Source organism: Poecilia latipinna, unplaced genomic scaffold (genome assembly GCF_001443285.1).
Source record: "Poecilia latipinna isolate Pla-1442-1.1 unplaced genomic scaffold, P_latipinna-1.0 Scaffold133, whole genome shotgun sequence".
NCBI classification, from domain to species: domain Eukaryota; kingdom Metazoa; phylum Chordata; class Actinopteri; order Cyprinodontiformes; family Poeciliidae; genus Poecilia; species Poecilia latipinna.
This window is the reverse complement of record NW_015112749.1, coordinates 383,271-408,655: the sequence shown is the minus strand read 5'-3', so window position 1 is coordinate 408,655 and position 25,385 is coordinate 383,271. Positions and strand designations below refer to the sequence as shown.

The 25,385-nt window shown below is 38.2% G+C and overlaps 1 protein-coding gene across 16 annotated transcripts in view; it reads right to left on the bottom strand.

The window, feature by feature from the left end:
• cacna1da (calcium channel, voltage-dependent, L type, alpha 1D subunit, a) overlaps positions 1–25,385 on the bottom strand; it is an 80,196-nt gene that overhangs the window by 51,792 nt on the left and 3,019 nt on the right. For all 16 annotated transcript variants that reach the window (XM_015028731.1, XM_015028730.1, XM_015028733.1 and 13 more), the window contains exons 2-8: positions 23,140–23,578; positions 21,095–21,200; positions 6,663–6,802; positions 3,765–3,937; positions 3,103–3,255; positions 1,619–1,815; positions 638–741 (exon numbers count right to left, since the gene is read on the bottom strand). In XM_015028731.1, the coding sequence (XP_014884217.1) occupies positions 638–741; positions 1,619–1,815; positions 3,103–3,255; positions 3,765–3,937; positions 6,663–6,802; positions 21,095–21,200; positions 23,140–23,432 (1,166 nt within the window). In that variant the 5' untranslated portion in view covers positions 23,433–23,578. The remainder of the gene's footprint in view (positions 1–637; positions 742–1,618; positions 1,816–3,102; positions 3,256–3,764; positions 3,938–6,662; positions 6,803–21,094; positions 21,201–23,139; positions 23,579–25,385) is intronic.

The following is a 25,385-nucleotide window of genomic DNA, read 5'->3' as shown; positions in this document are numbered from 1 at the left end:
TTTGATTTTTCGTTTTTCTCTCTCTCTTTTTTTTTTTTTTTTTTACCAAAAACTGAATGATAAAAAAGTATTGTCGTGTTTTGGTCTCAACTATCCCTTATGAAAGATCATTTTGTTTACATAGACTTCATAAATCATTTTATTTGTTGTTTCTGTTGTTTTCTTTCTTTATTTTGGATATTTCATATGTCTTCCAATTCCACTGTTTAAATGTTTATAGTAATTTAAAGTTAATTGATCCTTGAGAATGAGTTATTGCATTATTATGCCATTATTACTAGAATGTGCCTTTATTCTGCAGGTCAGCTATTAATTTATCATTATTTTACCATAACAATGGTAAACTGATTTATTATCCCAAACAGAGAATCATGCTTTCCACACTGCAAACCAAATCCACCGCACACGCTGCGTCTTACCCACTTAGCACACCTAACACAAGGTTTAACACGAAAAAGGAGCCCAGTATAATCAGGCTGACAAAGTAAATCCACGGCGTTTCAAATCCGATGGCATCGTTGACCTACAGGAGCCGAGAGCAGCCAGTTAACAGACACAGACACAAAGAGAAAACAGAGAACCTCCAGCTCACAAAAGAGCAGAAAGCCCCTGTCTTCAAAGAGAAAAAGGCTCTTACCCGCTCAACACACCCAAAACCAGGTTAAGAACGAAAAAGGAGCCGAAGATCACAAGACTGACAAAGTAAACCCAAGGAAGCTCAAAGCCCATAGCATCGTTCATCTGGAAAAGCAAACATGGGAGGAGAAGAAGAGAAGAGAGAAAAGAGGAAAAATGGAGTAAAATCAGCGGAAAAGACAGAATCAAGCTGAAAAAGTCATCTGTCTTCAAGGAGACATACTACAAAACTCATTTTAATTGTTCTAGCTTTCTTTGCTGCATTGCTTCTTTAACATAGTATCTCATTTCATTTAGGTGATAATGAACATTGTGAAAAAGCTCTAGAAACCTCCTCTTCCCCTTTTCCTGTGAAAAGATGTTGCATTAATCCAGTTTTGGTGTAAGCTATTCTTGTTTCAGCTTTTATTTAAAAATTGGTGATCGATTCGTAATCTTTACTCAATGTTATGAGCTGTATTTTAAAACTTTTACTTTATAGTTGTTATATGATAAAATGTAAAAAAAGGTCAAGGATTAAAAACCTGAGGAAAAAACAACTGTGAAGTCTAGGATTTATAGGGATGATACCACAATTACATTGTTTTAACTGCTAGATAACTATTAGGCAACTTAAATCTGTCTATCTACTTAATATATTTAGACACAACTTCCAGTAATCAGTATTTCACCATCTATGACATATTAGAGTCATCGACATAAATGAATTAAAATAAATTATTGTGCAAGATTGTAAAAATCGACCATAATATGTCTCTTTTAAAACAGATCACAGAAGAATATTGATAGTGCCAGTTGAGTAGTAATAGGTTGATGAATGTGTTGAGTCATTTAGCCAATCAATCACATGCGAGTGATAAAAGGTGCCTCAGGAAATGATCATCACCTTCATCATCACCCTGTCAGTCACATTACTGTGGTTGAGGATGCATCTGTGTGTCAGTCGCAGGTTATCAAGATGTAAGGCCAGAGCAGTACTCACCCAGTAGAGCACGTCTGTCCAGCCCTCCATGGTGATGCACTGAAACACCGTCAGCATGGCAAACAGAAAGTTGTCGAAGTTGGTGATGCCCCCGTTGGGGCCGTGCCAGCCTTCTCTGCACTGTGTGCCGTTGATGGGGCATTGGCGCCCGTGCCCTGAGATCGCACAGGGAGCTGGATCCTCCTCTGCTATCAAATCTGCAGAAAGACACAGTCAGTCATCGTTAGATGAAGGTAAGTCACCTTCACTTTTGATTTCTAGCCTCAGCTTACATTTAGCATTAAGGAGGCCACATGCAGACATGAAAACAAAGCATCATTCTGATTTACAGAAAAGATATTCTGTCATACTGTTACTAAGCCATGTTTTTTTTCTAATAGATTAATGAGTTTCTGTGTTTTCTGTCTGGTAATGCTGTAAACAGTTCCACGTGGGAACAAGGAAAGGTTAAAAAGTTGTGCTTTTAGGATTCCAGTGAATGAGAAGCATAATTAATAAATGTACAAAACATTAAACAGTACTGAAAATATAATACATTCTTGGAGGGGTTTGCCAGCATATTGACAAATCATCCAGGAGTTTAAATGAACCAAGAACAACATCTGAGACACTGCAGGCCTCATTTGACTTGATTAGGGTTTTCTTCATGATTAAACATTGAGACAGAGATTCGCCAAATTTGCATCCATGAGAGACATTCAAGGTCAAAACAACAGCTAACAAAAAGAACACAAAGGGCCGTGCTAGATTTCCTAAAAGAAAAAAAAGAAAAATAAAAATTAAAGCTTTTTAAGGATCACTGAAAACATTCTTTCAAATTTTTTTAAAAAGGTGTTCATTAAGTATTATTCCGTATGAAACTAAACTGATCAAAAAATAAACAATATCAGCAACCAAGGTAAGGACTAGCTGTGTTGCTCCAGGACTAACAACCATAAAACCTGTTCCCTAGCAGACAACTCTGGACAATAGTTATCAGGAGGACGCCACCAAGTCCACCTCTTGATAACTTAGGTTTGGCAACTTTAAAGCTTATTTTTCTTGGCATTTCAGGCATTCCATATGAAAAAGTTAGTTTTCATTTAAAAGTGGCTTTTTGTATTCTCTCAGGCTCATTTTGTCTGATATTAAGACTTGTTTAATTATCAAAAACAGAAGGAATGGTCAAGAGGGCAAAATGCACTGCTTATGAACTCCCTTACGAAGAAAATGAAATACATAAAAATGTATTAAAGTAAACTGAATTGTCACAACTACAGTCTTTTGATCATTATAGAATAAAACTGGAGACAACTTGAAGCAAGTCACATGTGTTTAGCAAATCCTTTAAGTTTGTCACTATGATGTCATGATTTACTGAAATAAATGTAGAAAGAGCCTCAACATGTGTTTTTGGTAAGGAAAGCAGAAAAAGCTGTTCAAACGCTACATTGACTGAAAATTGGGTTTGCTTTTATGAGTAAAAGAAAACCAAGAGGTCTCACCTGTGCCGCCTATATAGCAGGTTGCATGCATTTTACCGATGAAAAGCTCCAGGCCAATAATGGCATAGATGATGATGACAAACAAGACAAGGAGGGCAATGTGCAGCAGAGGAACCATGGCTTTAATGATGGAGTTCAACACCACCTGTAAACCTAAGCAAAAATGAAAAACAAACATATGATAAAATGATGAGCTCTTATATTTGTGTTTCTTACTGCTAAATTTTTACATAAGTAGCACCAGATGGTAAAGTTTCAACCCTGCGGGGAATACAAGAAAAACATTTATGCAAATCTTGATGGCTTGGGCCATAAAACTGAACCTTCAGCACCCTGTGATGTTTATTAGGTAAAAATATATATTATTATAGCAGTGCAACACTAGTTTAAGTGTAAACTACATCTAAGTGCATTTAATGGAACCCATAAACTTTTATTAAACCTTTAAAACCTTTAATCTTGTTTTGCTTTAACATACGGGACACCTGACCCGGAAGTGTTGATGAAGATACTGAATAGATGTTTTTGGTAAACAGTCCGCAGGGTCTGAACATTTACTGTCTGCACTTGCCATAAGGATTTATTCACCTTCTGTTTTGTTCTGAATAAGGAAATTAAACTGTTTCACACAAAAATATGCAGAGTATCTGTAGAAAACTTACTGGGTACTCCTGAGACCAGCCGCAGGGGTCGCAGCACACGGAAGGCTCGAAGGGCTTTAACGTCAAATCCACCGGGCTTACCCCCGTGGCCATGCGTCGACGGATGGCTACTTTCTCCGTCACCTTCTCCCTTCTCATCTTTGGTCAAAAATTCCAAGACAACACTGAAGAGTCTGCAACCAAAAACAAGTTTCCTCTATCAATTTCTTCAGGACAGTAAATGCAGCATTTTTGTGTTTGAGCTTTATTTAAACACTATTTGATGAGGCCAAAAAAAACAGACATCAGATATTATGATTCATCTATAATTCAGGTCACTTCTGAAGAAATGTTAAGATGAGTATTTGGCCTCTTTAGCTCCACACTAGCTATTGAAATCATGGCTATATTAAACAGGAGATAATTGTTTTCAAAATATTACTGCTGGGCAATAAAACAATTTAACTATTTTATAAAGAAATAAAATAGCATCTTAGACACTGGATTGATCATTTGAGTCTATATCACTATAAATATTGAAATTGTTCAGATGTATCAGTTGTGTATCTAAAAAACTGTCGAAAAGCAAAGACATTCAACATAATAACTGCTTCCTACTGCGGACTCAGAGTAGAATCAGAATTTCACAATGAAGAAGGACACTTTGTTATACTCGCTTAGAAATTTCTCACCTAGCCAGGAGGGGGAAATCATTTTGACTTATCACATGCAAGCTGTGGAGTAAAAGCAGTGAATGAAGTTGCTGGAAGGAGCTGGAAGAAGTTCTGATGGCCTTTAAGCACAGTCTGCTCCAACTTATGCTCCACTGAGTCACAGCTGCTGGACTAAACGTCCGCCAGTCGGCGTTTCACAAGTCATCGGCTCAAGCTCACACATTGACAACTTTCTTTTATTGATGAAACCACAGAAGAGCCAAGCTTTCAGCAGTTGAAGTATCTTTTATGAAGGTTTTCAAACACCCGTTAAAGTCTAGTTGATAAATATAGTTGAGCCTTTTTCTAGTAACATAAAGAGCACTTACTACACAAATCACTTGGTTTAACAGATAAGTTTCCACTGGTGAAAATAAAAGGTGGGAGACTGTTGACAGAAATATTATCAATGGTGAGTTCCACAAATCTACCCTAGCAAACAGAATAGCAGATAGAGAGAAAAAAAGCATAAGAAGTCCAGTTTGCAATTTGACATAAACTATCAGGAGACAGAAAACATATGGAAGAAGGTTTTCTGATCAGATGATCCAAAACTGTGGAGAAAAATACACCACACACCCCCGTGAAAACAACATCCCGATAATAAAACAGACATTTTCCACCTTTTCTGTATAATGAAAATTTTCAGTTTCATACCCCTAAATATGTACAGCAGGATGAGGTGATCCTGCACACAGAGGCCAAATACAAACACAAAAAAACTATAACATTTTATGGTTTTTGTTGGCAATTACACACAGCTGCGTTTTTGTCTATCACATAGAACCCTATGTATTGAGGTGTTTGTGTTTTAAAGTGACAAAATACAAAAAGGAGTATGAATATTTTTACATTACACATACCTTTGTAGAAAATGTCTTTTCTTACTTTTTGTTATGACATTTAAGATTTTATCAGTGACATTTCAGCATAAATGATTTTCACTTGAAAACATTGTTGTTTCAGTGGAAAGTTGTACTCGTACCATTTGAAAAAGACCATTATCTTTATATTCCATCAAAACCATTTATCTGTTATAAACCATGACTCATCAAATGTTAAAGATGTCTCATTTGTTCACGCGTGCACTAAACCCTGTCAGAAAATGGACTGCACTTCTGACATCAGATACAAGCTGGATTATCTTGATTTGTCATTTTGGTGGTTTATAGCTGCAAGAGTCACTCTTCATAGCAGAGGCAGCCTTCGTTGCATGTGACTGGATGGCAGATCAACACCGCATGCGGCACACAGACAGAGATTTGACCCAGCTACCCATCGGACTGTGCGTATTAGAGGAGAGATACAGGCAGGAGGAAAGAAAAGAAAGAGGAGGGTGGGGGGGGGGAAAGCTGTGATAAAGATGATAAGATGAGAATGAGCAGGAGACAGGAAGAAGGGTGGAAAGGGTTGGGGAGCTAACAGCATGAACCATCAAAACTATGATATTAAAGAGGAAGATGTATTGGTTACCATCATCTTTTTTTATGTAATTTGAGGATCTTGTTTACAATACAATTGCAATGCAATAATTAAGGGCCAAGGTCACATTCTGCTGCGCTGCACCATTACATGGGTAAAGATTCAAGCTTTAAAGGCATGCATCTGATGTTTCCATAACAGTGTGTACAAAGTGACAATTATTTGAGCAAACTAAAAACAACCATAAACTTATTTTAGTTTGGGAAACATGTATTTCATATTTTGTGCTGGTTATTTTAAAGACTTGCTAATATTTATTTTTATTTGTCTTTCATTTATACATTCAAAGAAAAAAAAAACCAATTTCTGCTTCCCTGTGCTTTAAGAAAATATACCGTGTGGCATTAATGCCAACAAGCTGCAGACACAAAACAGAGCAGGATGGTAGAGAGTGAGTGAAGGAGAAGGAAAGATGTGAGGGAGAGTTGGAGAGGAGAATAAAAATGGAGAGATGGTGAGTCACTCCAGTGGTGGTAAAGCTCTGATTTATTCTCTCTGTCTTTTCTGGGTCACATACTGTGGGTGTTTGAGGGGCTCTATTAGCAGTTGGCCACTCGGAGCAGAGGCTTAAGCAACTTTAACGTCTCCTTCAGCAAATACTGTAAACTGTCAAACTGAAGCAAGAAAAAAGCACCCAACTAAAAATAACAAAACCCTTAGGACCTGATACATAAATAAAAGGCACAAAATGTTAAAAGCAGCAATCAATGACATAAGGACTTACCCAATAACCACAATGACAAAATCCAGCATGTTCCAGCCATTTCTCACATATGCATTCTGGTGCATCACCAAACCATAAGCGATAATCTTCAGAAAGGTCTCAATAGTGAAAATGATGAGGAAGGCATATTCAACTGTTTCCTGCAAACACAAAGAAAGACAAAAACAAAAGTAAAAGTAAATGAGCTGCCAGCAGCAACTTTAAGTCATATTTATGAGAACATGATCACATTAATTCAGAAACATCTTAGTTTCTTTGGTGGCCATCAAACACAGAATAGAAACAGAGACAAACACATTTGATCACAAACAAATTTAATCTTACTATTAGCATAACATAATAAAAAAAACACATATACAGATCTAAAGAAATAAATCCAATGCCTTGACTCTTTACTAGGCATGGGTTCAATCTGAAAACTTCAAATAGATATTTTCTGGCATCAAGATAACAGACGTTTTTTCTTTTTCAATCGGACGCTATGGACCTCTTGCATGTTATTGTTTACATCCGGAAATTTTGCGCATGCGCAAAACGCTGTAGGGCAAAAACGCTTCTTTTACATGCCATCCGTAGCCGCGCTGCCGCGGTAGAGCTATTTCCTTAACTAAATGAAACCTGGAGATGTAGCTATGATTGATTTAGTGCAGTACGCCACAGCAAAGGGAAAATAACGCAGAAAAACCGTTGAACAACTCAAAGCTACTTTTCTTTCGGTCTCTGTGTCGGCTATATACACAAAACCTCGTTTTCATAGCAACTGAACATTACACACACACACACACACAAACACTCAAAAACATTTCCAACACAGTCCATTACAGTATTATGTCTGTCTGTCTGTTTGTTTGTTAGCTAACGCTTTGATTAGCTATCTAACACGGCTGTGGTTGATTAGCTAATTAAAACACCTGCTAGTGATAAGTCAGAGTTAGTGTTTAGGTCGGCTGTTTTTATTTTTTAACTGAACTGAAACAGATCACAACTACATATTACGGTTGTCAAAGTCAAACCAGAATAACTATACTTTCCTTTCCCTATTTTTTTTCTTAATTAAAACTTTTTCCTGACCTTTTTATTTAGTTGTGTAGTAGCAAAGCACCGCGTCCCTTTTTCCTTTTATATGTCAGGTGAACATTTAATATTTAGTGCGTTATATTGATAACACAGGGGTCCCCAAAGACCGACCCTCGAGGACCGACTTTGGGAACCACTGACTTAACAGCTAACGCCAATGGTAGTCATTGCCAGCAGCTTTTTGCCCCCCAGCCCAGCAGGCAAAACAAAACAGGTAATGACGTGACGTCATGTTACGCGCCTGACATCACGCTACAATGTGTTTACAAATCCAAAATGAACATAGAATAAACACCAGTAATATTAAGTTGTAGCTCTGAAATACAGGGCTTTGTTATTGCATGAATCATTTTATGCAATAAAATAATGTGAAATATTCTACATGTTGGTGGTGGAACAGTTTTTTTCTTTTAAGCTGATCAATTAATATTTCATGCAGTGACAACATAAAAACACACAGTGTGTGAATATTATTGTACCAATATGAAGTGTTGATTTTCCTCACCCTTAAAGACTACAAAAATACAAAAAAGATACAAGGATGTTCAGAAGTATTAAACTAAAACATCTTTGTTCTGGCTTCATTCAATTCTGATGAATTTCTTTTTTTTTTTTTGCATAGTTTCTACCCATAATCAAGCACTACACTGAGATAACCATGGCAACAAGAGTAAAGAAATGAAAGAATGAACTCCATCTGGATGAAGAGGTAGGCAATTCAGTGCTTTTTCTTTGTTTGTGATTTATGTTTCCAGTGAAAGATTTCAAAAGTGCATATAATTTTTCCTCAAGTAAGCATATATTTCAGCACAGCAAATAGCTAAGACACAAGCGAAACTTCCATTTTGACTGTTGTTGCAATTATATATTCAGAGAAAAACTTTACAGAGGCAAGCATTGCAACATTCATAAATGTCTTAGTATTTGGCTCCTGAATAAAAAAATGCATAAAAAATTGAAGTGATCCTTATTTTTTCTGTGATTTTTTTTCCGAGATTGTCTCAATCTATACTGTCATGACAGTGACCGTTTTAACAAATATTTAAAAAATGTTTTTTTGTAAAAGTTGCATACTGTGCAAGGGATTTTTCAAACATGATTTACTGCACAGTGGCACAGTTGGTAGAGCTGTTGCCTTGCAGCAAGAAGGTTCTGGGTTTGATTCCCAGCCTGGGGTCTTTCTGCATGGAGATTGCATGTTCTCCTTGTGCATGTGTGGGTTCTCTCCGGGTACTCTGGCGTCCTCCCACAGTCCAAAAACATGACTGTCAGGTTAATTGGTTTCTCTAAAATTGTCCCTAGGTGTGAATGTGTGTGTGCATGGTTGTTTGTCCTGTCTGTCTCTGTGTTGCCCTGCGACTGACTGGAGACCTGTCCAGGGTGCACCCTGCCTCTTGCTTGAGATAGGCACCAGTAACCCTCCTGACCCCACTAAGGGAAAATGGTGTATAGAAAATGGGTGGATGGATTTACTTAGAGGTGCAGGGAGTCTGATTCCATACAACATGCAAGGGTGTCCTACAAAAGCAGTATAAATATGAAAACAGAATATTACACTTGCCTAATCTCTAGCTTCTTATATAGGAATATTTTTCAAACTATTGCATTTTTTAGGACTATGAATCTGAACTGGCTGTGATTAGCTGTTGACTGTTTGCATAGAAAATGAATTGCATGTAATGTGGCTTAGAAAACCCAGTGTCGTTGCTGTTTTGTTTTTGTGAAGAGGAAGGAGGTGGGTCTTCTGAACACAGCAGATTTCTTTATGTGAGGTGATTAGTGGCTGAAAAGAGAACTTTGTCTTTGTCATGTTTTTCTAAAGTTATCACAAATCAGAAGCACATTTAAGGAGGGAAACCTGAGTCCCCAAAGTCATAACAGTGTCAGACAGGATGACCTTCCAACAGGATATGAAGAACACATGCATCCGAACACAGACCATGTCGGAGTGGAACTTTGGATGTGCTGAAGGGTAGTAGCTGTGTCTTGTATCAGCAGAAGGAACTCTTCTGTTTTCTGCCCCAGAAAACTTGTATGTAGTTCTGCACAATATTGTGCTGGACAGTCATTTATAATTTGATCCTCTGCAGCTGGATAGGCTGGAGTTTTCACGAGGGCTCTGAAACATGCACAGGGGGAACATGCAAACTCCATCCAGAAAGACCCCGGGCCAGGAATCGAACCCAGAACCTTCTTGCTTCAAGGCAACAGCTCTACCAACTGCACCACTGTGCAGCTCTAAGTTTTAAAAGGCCAAAATTATAAAATGATAAGTTGGTTTTTAAAGCAGGGTCTTTAAAAGCAGCAAAAAGCTGGACAAAAAACTCACTGAATGGATTGGCTTGGATAATTAGGGCTTTGCAGAGGGTACTGTATGCAGAGAAACATGATGTAACTTTGCTGTGCTCCTTTCTCTGCTTGTTTCAAAGGCAGAGGGAACACAGGAACATTAAGCCATCAGGTTGAGGACAACTAGATGTGAAGCTGAAAGCAAATACACACACATCCAGACAAAGGTAGTGTGTGTGTTTGGCTGTGGTAGAAATTGTAGGCGGATAAACTGAAGAGGGGGCTCAGCTTGTTTAGAACAGTCCTGCAACTTCCTTGTAGGCCAGAGAGAGACGCTCCTCATTATTTATTCATGAGTAAGGTCAGCGTAAGCAGCTGGTATTCAATACAAGCAATGGCAAGCAAATATGTTCCCACCCTTTGACCTTTTGGCCAGCATGTCATCCTTATGGTGAAGCATAGTGGTGGCAGCATCATGCTTAGGGGCAGATTTTCTTTGGCCAGAACAATGAAAATGGGCAGAGTTGAAGGGAAGATGGATGAAGCTAAATATGAGACAATCTATTAGAAGCCAGAAAAGAATGTTGGAAAGGTTTATTTTCCAAGTGAAACTCCTGCCACTAAACTTTACAATTAAGCTCCACTTTGTGTTGGTCCATCTATTGAAATCCAATCAAATACATTAAAGTTTGTGGATGTGGTCTGACAAAATGTGAAAAAGCCTGAAGGTTAGAACAACTTTTGCAAGGCACTGTATGACCATCACCAACCAGTTACATTATGTACAATCAATATGAAAATTAACCTTTAACACAGAGTAAAAAGAGGTAAAAGCCTTCATATATGTCATTATATAGATAATTACCTCTTCTCCCTGAGGGAGTCCTTAACTTTGTGATCTCTACGGACACTACAAATGCAGGAGCACTGCAGGCTGTGGGGCTCATTTTCCCAACACTTAACAGCAGATTGTGAGAAGCACTTAGCCCAGAATAACCGACATGGGCCTCTTTGTTACTGCAATAAAAGGCTGAGTTAAGCTCAGGGCTGCTGCCTCTGTGCTGGAGCATTCTTAAGCTGCAGGGAGCAGAGAGAACACAGCGATTCATGTGGGGACGGAGAGAAAGTGACACAGAGACGAGTGAACAATTTTAGAGGCAACGACGAGCACAAAGAACGGACAGTAAACTGCTGCTGTGATTTTCTGCTGGTGGTAAACAAGAAATCACACACAAAGAAAAAGAAAAAAAAAACGTTACTCAGCTTTTCGTAGCAGCCTAAACATTGCCATGAGACTGCCCACGCAAGGATGTGAATTTCAAATGACGCTGCAATAAGTAGTTTCTTATTTTCTCCAGTGTAATTGAGGAGCAGGTGCTAAAATGTAACGCACTGTCAGGACAATTTTGGCTTTTAAAGCTGAAGTTAATTTATGCACATTGCCAGCTAATGGATCAGGAAGGCATGTTAAATATAATTGCAAATGATAACCATTTCCCTTCTAATTAAACAGTAATCTAGTCATTAATCAGCATGTTAGGCTGTCTGAGGAGCAACAAGACACAGCAAAGAAGATGACCATACGTACCATACTCTCGACTCTTACGTTTGTATTTTGCTGCTGTAAAAAGACTCACTGTAACACTGCATCAGCAGCAAAATATGATCACTTGACTTGATTCCAGTCTCATGTTTGCAGATAAACAACTTTCATCAGGCATCGAGACATTTTCAAGTCCCAAGACAGTTCCTAACAGCCAAGTTTTAGACTAAAAAAGTAACAGAAGACTCAGAAGCCCCTCCACCAACCCCCCACAGCCACAACCCCAACTGGCCTTCCTTTGCCACAGGGTGAGTACTCACATCTACAGGCGCAGCTCAGCTCATCTCACAGCTGATCAGTTCACCACATGACATATGATGCTGCTCACCCACTGAACCGTACGCGCTCCAACCTAACTTGCCATATGACTTAGCTAAGCGGACAGCAGCAATGTGAGTAGATTAGCAGTTTGGAGTGGTGTGTCTGCAGAGCTCATGAGCTGCAGTTTATCTCCTCCCCACCTCAGACAGAAAGCAACAGCATCACTTCTACCCCAGTAAACATTATGAGACTAACTTTCCTGGTTGTTTGCAAATTAAGACCTTACATTTGGGAAGCAAAACGTACAAAAAGAGGAAGTGAGGTAACTGGTAACGATGATACATCTGTTGGTGTCCCCTAAATGGCATGCAAAACTGCAGCCAGGAGGTTTTTTAATGACTTTCAAGCCAACAATCTCACCTCTCTTCCATAAAAGCTAGGATTTGTGGAGTACAAAACTACTTGTTCCATGCACAGACACAGCTTATAAGCTGTGGATCTTTGCTGGTTCTCTAGATTGTCTCTCTGAAAAATGCTCCCCTTGCCTGGCCTGAAAAGATGGACAACATGTCTTGGCAGGATTACAGTTGTGTTATTCTCCTGTTTTTGGATGATGATTTCAACAGTGGTTTTCTCCTCAAGTGGAAAACTTTGAGGAGAAAAGTTGATTTGCTCCCTGAGCCGCTGTGTTCCTCGTGTTCATGATGCAGTTTGCTCTCTAATGTTCTCCAGCAAACCTCTCAGGCTTTCACAGAGCAGCTGGATTTATACTGGGATTAAATTACACACAGCTGCACTCAATTTGCTAATAATGAGATTTCTGAGGACAGTTGATTGCACTGGATTCCATTCATGACTGAAATGAGAGAGAGGTCAAAATCCAACAGTGGACAAAAAAAAAAAAAAAAAAAACTGTGCGGTCTGTTTGAGTCAATTTGCTTCACTTGACATCACACATCCTTCAGTGTGACTGTATGTCACATTTACACACATCAAGATGAAGGTGTTGAAGCTACATATTGTGCAGCCCTGCTTTCTACCCCCACAGACTCATAATTAATGTCACTGTCTCTGGAACTGGCCTCATATATTGTTTTTGAACAATTTCGGGTTAAAAAATAGCTCAAACAGCTGCAGCTGTTAGTTCTCGGAGATTACTGAAAACAAACTCCTTAAAAGGGAGGAAACAAAACTGCAGTAACCTTAAAATTACACAGCGAAACCTAATACAGTCACATTAATCACCACAATTCAATTTTAAATTGTATAACTACATTTTTAGGCATCCCAGACAAACACAACAATGAAAAAAATAAACGGATAAATAAAAAATAGTTGATTTAAATAATGCTAGATATATATTAGGCATGAATTTCATTAACTTAAAGTTTGCAAGGGACATTTGATAATTACATTAGACAGTATTGTGGGAATGAAAATGGAATTATAAATTATTTAAGGACAAAGAAGACTACAGATATGATAGAAAACATAAAAAGTTAATGGAAAATATTTCACTCAGAGATATTTGCCATTATTTAACCAAGTGATTAAGATTGTGGGACGGAAAACTGTAGAAAAATCTGCCTTTATCCCCTGACAGAAAATCATGTTTTCTTTGCACAAACTAGTTATCCATGAAAATATTTTTTTTTTATGGATAACTAAAGGAGAGGGTTTACGTTGTGTTATTACCTAACCGCTGCTGTAGCATGCTTGCATGTCTTCACATCTGAGCGTGTGGCGACGAGCCCAGAGTAGCGTGAGTCAAGGTGACATCATGCATGCATGATATCTGTGTGTGACCAGACGCTTCCGAGCAGCAAAAACACGGCAAACTACAAGCTACAATATAACTGAGAGTGTAGGACATATGTAGTCCAGCGAGCGGTCTGCTCAAACCGGATGTAGATTACATAAATAAGCCTTACTGTTATCAGCTATTTCAGCAGCAAAGATGCCCCCACATGTCTTTATATTATTTTTGATCTGATGCGCTCAAAGAGATGACAGATATTTGCCATCTCCTTTTCTCAGTCCGTTCTCTGTCTCTGCTTTGCTCCTCTGTCGGTAAAGATAAGTCAGGGCCGTGCAGCCAAGCCAGCAGGGTGAGAGCAGCCAGCGTTTAGTGCTTCCCACTGCTTCCTCCGGCTGCCTGAGTGTGCAGTCTATATTAGGAGGACTGAGAGCGTGGAGTCCATGTGGTCATTTCTGACAAAAGAATTATCAATGCCGTGTGATCATTTGTTCAAACGTCTCACATGCTTCTTACCTTCTGATTATAAAAAAGACTCATATGTGTTTTCTAGCAATATGCATGTCTATTTGTGTAAATATGTTGTGTATTAAGTACTGTGCCGTGCCTTGCAAATGTATTCATACCACTTGTAGTTTGCTCATCTTTTGTCACGACAACCACAAACATTAATGTATTTTACTGGGATTTTATCTGCAGGGAAGGATTTTATTATTTTTTTCCCACAAATTAAAATCTGCTCCTGAGGAACGTCTCGGAAATTTTTAATATTTGACCTTAAAGATCTCATTCGAGTGTGTAGGTGTAACAGGTCAGAATAATTAGTTATACCAAGAGATAAACCTCTGCCCAAGATGAATCTTTTGCAGCACTTTTGCAGAGTTTCCATTAATTCTGACAAACTTCGATTTCCGTGCTGAAAAAAAATGATTTCCCACAGTATGATCCTTCCACTGCCATGCGGCGTCATGAGGAAGGTGTGATCAGAGTGTTGTGCATAATTAGTTTACAACCAAACAGCATTTTGCATGAGGGCACATTTTTAACTTTGCTCTTCTCTGAATTGAGAATCCACTTTTGTTACCGCTTTCCTCACATAGACAGTTCATTTAAGAGGATGATCATGTCTCTTTTTTTCGATGATTTGAAACACCCATGACATGTTCAAAGCTTGAGTTATTATTCTATAAGCTAACACTGCTGTATTCTGTCTGCTGTGTTTGTTGATCTTCACAATACTGTCTGTTCACTAATGTGGAGTAAATTGCACACAGGTGCTTTATTTAGTAGTTAGGTAACTCTCAAAAGGCAATTTGTTTTGCTGGATTTTATGTATGGGTATCAGTGTAAAGGGGTTGGATATATATGCAAACCATGCTCTTCAGATTTTTAAATGCTAAAACATACAGAAAACTATTAATTATATTATTTTCTTTTCACTTCTCCCAAGAAAATGCATTCAAGTTTGTGACTGAATCATGAGAAATTCTGCTAAACGTCCAGGCAGGAATATTTTTCCAAGGCTCTGCTGCTTTACATTATTATGTACAATAAACACATTCTCCATACAGAACTGAAACAGCACTCGCTCTCGCTTTGCTCCTATGACTGTGTTGCTCCCCCTGTCACACGCCTGCATACAGATACACTCTCAATGTTGCACACACATGCAGAAATACACATTCAAGATAACAAGCGGGGACAGTGATAGTGTGAGCTGCAAATGAGCAGTTACGTTAAGTGACTAAACACATTCTTCTATCATCATCTCCACAGGAGTCCCCAATCCAGACATAGCTGCTTGTGCCAGCAACTACACACACACACACACACACACACACGCAGGCAGAGCCAACTGCTTCATTCACCCCACACGTGTACATATTTACACTCTAAGGCAGTATGAAGTGCAGCCAAAACACTCACACATAAACATAAAGCACCTCTCGCATATTATATTTATTTCATTTGCTCCATTTGCGCTGACTTTTAACCATGCTATTCGAATAAATAGGACCTGCTGGACCAATTCTGGTTTAAAAACCCTAAAACTGCTTTTTATGTCTTACTAGTAAACAAGGTGCAATTTAAAACAATGATACAAGGCTCGGTTTTGTTTTATATAAATAAAAAAGACAAATGAAGAAAATAAATATACTATAAAGCAACAGGTCCTGCTGTGGAAGATACACAAGCTTTGGTAGGAGGTTAAAACTGATTATTGACATTAATTCATTATTATTTTTGAATGGTTTTTCAGAAGGGAGTAATTATCAGTATACAACTGCAGTTCTCCTGAAAGATGAGGACTAATTATTTTTTGCTGCTATATTTAGCATTCCTTGCAACAGCATTCATGTCCCTTAAGGTTTTTTTGTGTTGTCATGTTCTAACCAGAAAAGCACAAGTATTTTCTTGTTTTATATATATATATATTAGGCCAACAGAAACTAGTATATGATTACAAAATAATATACAGCTTTCAAATAATTTCACAAATGAAAATTTGACAATTAAGCATTGTGTGACCCAAGAACCAGGACAGAATCGGAAAAGAAACTTTAAATGTGCTGCTCCTCATTACTGCAAACAATTACGGGAGGATCTAAAGATTGATGAGATGGTTTTATTGAATTGTTTTAAAGGACTCTTACAGAACAAGGAGATAGAAATCTCAGGCTGTAGATGTTTTATGTGATTAGTTGTACCAGAGTCAAATGTTGTAAGGTTGAAATTGTCTTATTTTTTATCTTGTTTTGCTGCTGTCAAGTCCAGGACACTCTTGAAAATTACTTTTTTAATCTCGATTAGTTTTTCTTCCAGGTTAAATGAAGGTTAAAAAAAATAAATGTCTAAAGCTGTTATTTATAGGAAGCATATTCTGTGTTATGTAGCAAAAGAGCAGACAGAATTACCAAACGGATGATAATTTATATCTCATCATTGTGCTTTGTTTAAAAAAAAAAACTGAACCTGAGACATCCTCTAAACTCAGCAGCCATGGACCAGTACAAACTCTACTGATATGTCTTTTTTTTTTCATCTGTATGTGTCCTTTTGTTGCCACCCATATAGCACGAGTTACGCAACAACACTTATATGAGCACCGACAGTTCCTGGTATCAGACACAGCTGGCTGTATGTTAACGTACGCAGAATGAGATGTATGAATCACATTCCCCATGAAAAGGTCATTGCTCCGCTGAGCCACCTTCAGCAGGAGACTCCCACCTGCGGTGTTGATCCTCAGATAGATAAGACAGAAATGACCTGAAAGCAGAACCAGCAGTGCTACGGATTATCCGCATGTCTCTTTGCAAATCTTAGAGGAGACAGTCACATGCAACATGGCTCCTTATTATCCAAACAAATATGCATGTCAGCACATTATCGACATTTCTGCAAAGAAACAGCAGAAACAGAACAAGCTGACCTTGACTGGATTGAAAATATGACTTTCTGACTTGGTGTTTGTCTCATTGCACATGTACATGCAACTCCTTGTGCTTGCTGCATCCTGTTACTCACTTGTGCCTCCTGGTGGTAGTAAGACCCCAATCTTTTGCCCTCTGTGCTGCCTGGGGAGGAAATTGCTTTCTATTTATAATGAGCTGCTGCATTTAACCAAGCCTCACTAACAAGACGGGCAGACTCAGGCTATTAAAGCCTCCATGACTATGCAGCAGTGTAACACTGAGGCAGCTCTGCAGCACCTCAGCACTCTGAACATAGTGGACAGTAAGTCCATCAATGAACAACACACTAAATAAAAAGCCCATACGTCCAAAACTCCAGACATCAGCTCAATGCAGGGATTTAGTGTCTGTGCGGCTAAAAAGCTACATGACATTTTAATGTGTTACTGGCTAAAACGCTGCATGCTTTAGTAGCAGCGTAATAGAATTTGATCCTTGCACTGCATAGTAGGCCAACCAAAATCTATAATTCAGGTTTCATATCAGTCTTCATCCACCTATGCAGCTGCAGAGTAGTGCGTAACATAATCTTCACTGTGTCGGCTATATTGCAAAACAAAGTCAGCACTTTCCGCTCCCGATCTCCGTATAGTGTAGTTTAGTATAGTATAGACAACTGCGGCCAAGCTGGCACTTCTGTGCTATAAATAATTACATTGTTCTACCTCTTCTGGAAAGGAAAATATTCCATTATTCATCCTCCAGAAGGTGATTTAGATGTGACATGACATAACTACACCTAACTTTTTAAAAAATGTAAAACTATCAGAGGAAAGCAGTGTAGCTATGAGGAAAAACACGTGTCTTCTAAATAAAATGAAAGCAAAGCTTTGTCCCTGTGCGTCTTACTCAAAGAGATCATAAATCATTTCAGATCTACTCATCAGCTTGTCCTTTCATCTTTACTTAATGCCCTTGTTTATGAAGCATTCACGCTGCATCAATGATCGGCTCTGCACCCGGTCATGCACGTAGTTTGTCAGTTAATTCATAATGGGTGCATCCATAAATCCAATCTGACACTTCTATTTAGAGGAGGACTATACCTGTTCATTAGGAAGGAGTAACAAATACAGCAAATGAGAGCCGTAACAGCTTCAGACGACAGGCGCAGCAGCAATGATTAACAGGTGAATGCTTGGGTGAGATTAAAAACGCAGCTTGCTTGCTAACACACCTTTATGAATCTACCAAGGTCCCTACAATTACTGGCACTACAACTTATACGTTTTAAAAGAAAATGCTTTAATGGCATTTATTGCTTGTGTTATTATTGTAGTATTATCAGTTTTGTTGTTATTACTTAACTGACCCAAAATGTGCTTACAAACGGTTGGAACACTTAGTTCCTTTTAATCAAGATCAAAAAATCCCTGTTGAGAGTTGCTTCACGTGTACTGAGGATTTTAATGAAGGAACAAAATGTAATGTCTGTTGCTGTTTTTTTATTAATTTTTTTAAATGTCGTACGAATATTAAATAGATTTAACTTATCTTTTTTTTCCAATTGTGTAACTTTTTTTATTTTCCTATTTGATGAAGGAAAATAAAGAAAGGAGTGTTTGTTTATTTATTATAATCTTTATCACCATTGATTTCAAACCTTCTTAGGTTCAACTTCTTTCTCCATAGAATGGACATTTGAGTCCACAAGAACGACAATGCACATGGAGACAACTGTTTCAGCAATGTCCGCCACTCTAGCTAGTTGCTAGTATAAGATAAACACAGATTTGTAATCAATTCGTCTGAAATAGTAAGAAGAACTTTGTTTTACAGTGACTTTAGCGTGAAGTCACTTCTGTTCCCAATTTAAATAACGAGAGGCGAGGAGCAAACATTTTAACGCTGTTCTTATCTTTTAAGTTTTTATTTTTGGTTGTGAACCAGCTTGAATTTGCATCAGCGGATAAAAATAGACTGTTTTTATGTGTTTATGCGGCAAAAATGATGTCTTTCGGACTGAATTCACAACTAAACTTGACAGAAATCTGACTATCATTCTGTCACAGGCAATGTCCCAGATGGACCAGTATTCCCTGATGAACCAGTGATGTGTAAACAGACACCCAGATGTCACCCTCCAGGAGGTCACAGTGAGAAGCAATACTCCTTCCTTCATTAACGCCAGGCACACTTTTAACCAGAGCTGCACCATTTTCAACACATCGCATACATGTTTACATCTTCCTCTCGGTCATTTACAGCAAACTGGTAAGCTTTGTCTGAGATTTAAATGCCTCAAAATGTATCAATCAAAAACAGTCGACTGTCTGCAGACATGCTGTACACACTTCTCATTAATCATTGAACAGTGAGCTTGGTTTTGCTCTTGTAAGCACCGCAGTCTGTGCGTCTGTCTGCCTTCTGGAGAGCACGCTTATCCTCAGCAGTGGAAGAATGCTTACAACACTACATCACCCACAATTCATCATTCAGACATAAATGTACAGGGTGCACAGAGTGGTGCAATGGTGAGCAGTTGCTAAAAATAGAAAGGCAAAGAAAAAAAGAAAAAAAAAAACTTCACAGGCGGACCGTGACATGATAAAGCATCGGTTCAAAGTGTTTCTCTGGGTAGGCAAAACAAATCTGCATATTAAAGCTACGTACTGAAAACACAGATTGCATGCATGGTCCTGTTGTTGCTTATAAAGCTCCAGCTACATAACGGCACACAACATGAGACTGCAATCAAAATACCACAGAGGAAAGCAGTAACTGTAAAAGTACTCACACCGCTTCATCTGGCCCATAGTTTACCACTTGACAACCAAAAACGTCAATGAATTTGAAAGTTTTTGATGAGATATACCAACACAAAGTAGAACATTATTACGAAGTGGAGGGAAATTGAGAATTAGTTTTTAGACCCTCTAAACAATGGCATCAGGCCCTGTACTCTGACATCCTTAAATTAAAATCTAGGCAGTTTATTTTCTTCAGAAGTCATCGACTTAGAAAATTGTGTCCACTTGTGTGCAATTTAAGACCAGAATAAATCCAACTATTCTGTGAAGGCCTCAAAGGTTTGTTTAAGATCATTAGTGAAAAAACAGCATCATGAAGACCAACAGATAATAGATAAAGCTGTGGAGAAGTTTAAGGCAGGATCAAGTTATAAGGCTTAATCAAACTCAATTAAATAGTTTTTTTTTTTTTGAACGTTTAAGGAAAAATGTTCAATTCTTCATTCAAACATGTGAAGAGTCAGACTGAACTGCAAACCTACAAAGACATGGCTCACAAACAAAACTGACAGAGCGCAACGAGAACACTAATGAGAGAACGCCACAGCTGAGAAATCACTACAGGAATCCTTTCTTTTAGGAATAGTGGAAAAAAGAAACCTAAAGTTGAAGTTCTAATCTAAAGGGTCTCATGAGATAAAAACTGATACTGCAGATCATCTTGAACACACCATCCCCATAGCGACACATGATGTTGGCAGTAACATGCTGGGGAGTTGCTTTCCTTCAGCAGGAAGCTGGTCAGAGTTGACAGGAAACTGAATGGAGCTAAGTCCAGAACAATAATGAAAGAAAACCTGCCAGCTGTGTCTAAATTACTCATCAGACCATATTTATGTTTTTATAATTGTCAAGTCAGCATTCAAATCTAAAACCAAATGTAAATCTATGGCAGAGCTTAAAAACTGTTCACTATACAGCTGCTGATATGACTGAGCTTGAGCAATTTTGTTAAAGTAATGAGTTGAAGGGGTGTGAATACTTTTGCCAGTGACAGACAAGATTTTTGGAGATCAAGTATTTCTTCTCTCCTCATCATGCCACAACAAAAACACTAGTCATATATCTCACAAATACTGTACCATATATAGTCAATTTATGGAAAACATACAACTTCATACCAAAAGGAAGTTTTTAGAACTCCATGGATGTGAGAGCAGCTCCGTAACAGCAGACACTAAATAAATAAGCCGCTTCTGAGACAGATACAGACTACTCACCAAATCGTGGTTTGTGGAGTTGGAATCGTCTTCAGGAAAAGGGACGTAGACAGCTAAGGCCATACAGTTGGCAAAAATGGCAATTAATATAAAGATATCAAATGGCCTGAGAGTGAAAGTTAAGGAAATCAATGAAGAAAATTACATAGAGTCAATATTTTAACAACATAATAAGTAAAAAAAAAACCTTCTCCTGGACTTATAGTTTGCTAATAGTGGGGTTTTAATCTTGAATTGCAGTGGGTAAGTTTGATCTGTTTACTCAACATTTTAATAAACTGCTTGATTTGCTTTATAAAATTAAACTGAAATTAGTCTTAGGTCAATAATGTGCTGACTCAATGTGCAATATAAGAACAACAGTGTATAATTAGAAATATGAGTCATCTCATATTCCCCAAAATCAAATGATTAATGACTCAGAATGTAAAAAAATAGGTCTTTAAGTTTGTAAAAAATAAAGAAAGAAAGAAATAAAATGACTATAGAATGTGAGTTTAAAGCTGATGCAGTGGACCCAGAATGTATCGAATTAATTTCAGCCTGACCTGAAAGCATAGTTATAATATGAAGACAGCATGTAATTTATCAAAAGGCACAATATCCACCTCAAATAGTCAGCACTAAATGTCAACATAGCATCACATTTTCAACATGAAATCATACAGCAGATAAATGTCATTAGAAAATATACATTAAAAAAATCTGTTAAGTACTGAACAAGCTTCACTGATGTACTGTATGCTTTCTATCCGGGACGAATGAGGACACCTGATACAGCTACAGCTGCGTCTGTGTTGGTTGTAAATCCCCAGGAGACGTCGACGTTCTCCACACAAACAAAACATAAAACTGTAGTTAGATATGTACCTCAGCCATTCACGCATGGTAATCTCCTTTGTAACATTTTATGACATTTCCTGATGGAACCATCTGTTTACCAACTAGCCCTCCACGATTGTGTTGAGACGCTTTAATCTACAGGTTGTCACTGCAGCAGCAGCAGTTCTAGATTAAGGACGCAGTGACTTTCACTTTGTCTTTATGGGGGATAAAATGCTGCTCTTGTTGTTTAGAGCAGTTTCCTCACTAAAATGACCGAAAACTGAAAAATACACACCACGGGTAAAAGAAGGCCTTAAACTCTTCTTCTCTTCTGTGGTGACATCGCGACCCCAAGATGACCCTCTTTGGATTTTGGGGACTTTTTTTACATTCTAACGAGACGCTTTACCTGAAGTACCAATGAATATCAGGAGAGCAATTATTGAAGATAAAATTCAACACTCTTTCCTTTTTTTTTTGTTTTATTTCTTTTCATATTTTGTTGCTTACACTAAAAATACAATCGATAAAAAAACAAAATATTTTGTGAACTAGGACTAAGTTATTAATCACATTTTTTATTTACATTTCAATTTGATTCATTTTTCAAGCTTATTTGATTTTGTCATGAATGAAAGTATTTGTGTTAATCGTTAATTATTGTAATATAATTATTGACAAACAGAATTGTAACTGCACTGAAAAAAATGCTTATTTCAACCAACTTAAAAAATTACTTTAATTTGTTACAGCTAATTTGACTAGTTCTGCTGAAGCTTTAGTTCTAATTTCAGATTTATTACTTAAGCAAAAATAATCAAATTAGCTGCAACAAATTAAAGTAATTTTTTAAAAAGTTGCTTCAAAGAAACATTTTTTTCAGTGTAGTCTCTATATTATTTATCTAACTTTTTTTTCTAATTTAGAAAAGCCACAACTATTTAATGACTGTTTTACCTCTACAATAGAGAAATAAAGCTGAATGGTGTTTGCATGTCATAAGGTTAATAATGTTGCAAAAACTTAAAAGTGGCCCACCAGAGAGGCTTGTGTAGATGTTAATTTCTTACTTAATCGCCAGACGCTTTCTGTTTGAAAAACTGATCACCAAAGTGGTTTAACTGTAAGATTAGCTTTTTCATCCTGGCAGCTCACTAATTAAACTGGGAATTTTGAGCTTCAACCTCCACCAATCATCACAAAGCCACAGTAAAGGATACTTCCACTCCACCACACTGATGCAGGCCCTGCGTAAGGGGTTGTTGAGTTTGAGGCAGAAAAGAGCCCTCGGTGGCCGGCTGTTGGCGTTGCTGCCTTGCTTCTTGCTTTTGGCATACTGCTGTCGCTTCTTCTGAGCCAACGCACCTACCGGTATGGTGGAGGATGTCGGGGCAGGTGGGGCAGGCGGGGGCGGCGCCGGGGCTGGGGCCGGAGTAGGGGCCGGTGCTGGGGCAGGGGTTGAGATGGAAGGGGCTTCTGGGGCTGGTTCTGGGGCAGGCCCGTTGGCGCTCATGGTGTGGGCGTGGCTCTTTGAGGAGCATCCAGCAGCATGGATCTGCCAGGGCAGACGAAGAGGCGAGTGAAGGGCAGAGTGGTCTGACCGATGAGCTGGCTCGTCACCAGGGTGAGCGACTCTGATGCTGCTGGCATAATTTGCCTCTGAAAGAAAATAGGTGAGAGAAATTTTAGAATTTTTTTTTTTTTTGTATAACAATGAAATAAAAATATTTCCACAGGCAGCAACTGTCTGCCTGTGGAAAATATTTCAGTTTGTGTGTCATTTATCTGCAAAACTGTGTGATCCAAAGAACAATACATGCAGTAATAAGCAAAAAATAAAAATAAAAAATTTCATATTTAAATATGTAAGAAAAACTGAATACACTCCGTGATTGTAAGTTTGTAGAACCCCCATCAGCAGCAATAACTTGAAGTATCATTTTTTTTGTATTTGTTTATATACAATTTTCTTAAGATCTCACCACAGTCAGGTTCACTGGCCATTACAACACCTCGAATCCTTTTGTTCAGTCATTCTGCCGCTGTATTTGGAATCATTGTCTTGTTGCATGACCCAGTTTCAGCTAAACTTTGGCTGTTGGACACATGGTCTCAAATCCAAATACTTTCACCACTGTCCTTGACAGCTAGTGAGAAGATTTGTGCTGGTATGCTGGGACTGATCTTCTCCAAACATGGAGATTTGCCTTAACGCAGAAAATCTTCACTTTGGTCTCATCTGTCTATAAGACATTCTTTTTGTAGTTATCGTTCAGATGTTATGTACATTTAAGCCGTCCTGCCATAATGTATCTATCTAGAGGAAGAAGCTTTCTTCTGACAACCCCTACAAACAAGCCTTCTTTTCTTGCGGTGGCATTTAACATGCTAACTGAGGCCAGCCTAATCTGACATAGAGCTGTTCAGTTCTTTTGTAGTTTCTCTCATAATTGCTCGGTTTGACCTTGAAGTGAATTTGCCGGGATGTTGAACTCTATAAAATGTAAAATAGTGGAAATATATACATATTTATTGATATATTGTATTTGTTTGTTTTGTTTTTTGTTTTTGCTTTAATTGTTTAGTTATCCTTTTTTTATTGCATTAACAACTAATGTAGTGAAAATCAAATAGTGTCATTAAATTCTGCTTTGATCTTCTATTGTTATTCCAGCCTAACAATAGAAGGATCTATATTTGATCCTATTTTTAGGTCAGAACAGATCACTTTCCTCCTGGCCTGAATTAACACCGACTAACATGTTTTCAGGTACTTTGCCTTACGAAATGAATGGTCTTGCTCCTCTACGTCTAATAATTATCAGATACCCTTATAACAAGAAAAGTAGACAACATGGATAGTCTCAGAGTTTCAGAGCTTCTTGTGCAAAATATATGAAGATTATATTTCTGAGTTTCTGAAATGTAATATTCCACCTTCCCCCTCAGTTGGCTTGCTGGCAACTTAAAAGGGGTTAAAAAAATACAAATACTCTTAGTATTAGCCAGTACAGAAACCTTTTATTGGACCATACAGCCTCTGCCTCCATATCGAATCAGTCTCTCTGGGCTCCTTCGATCGGCTTCATCGCCTAGTGGGATGGTTTCATCCTGTGGAGCATTGTTGCTGGTGTTAGATGCTGTCTGGGTTTAATATGCATTAAACCCATTTAATATGCATCTCAAGGATTCCTGGGGGTTTAGCCACCAAGGTGGAGCAACCTTTGGTGACTTTGGGAAGTGACTCTGACTTTTGCATGCAAATCTTTAAGGTGGTCTGTGCCAGTGGACATAGGTGTTTTGTAGCAGTGCATGTGGTGGTGCCCAGCCTTGGACTGAGGGTCTTTGGTTAATTGGCAGATTTTGGGGCCTCTTAAGCTGGCATAGCGGTTCTTGTCGTTGCATTGGTGTGTTGCACTCTCATTTAGGGAGTGTATTCTGCAGATGAGGTAGGGAGGATCTAATG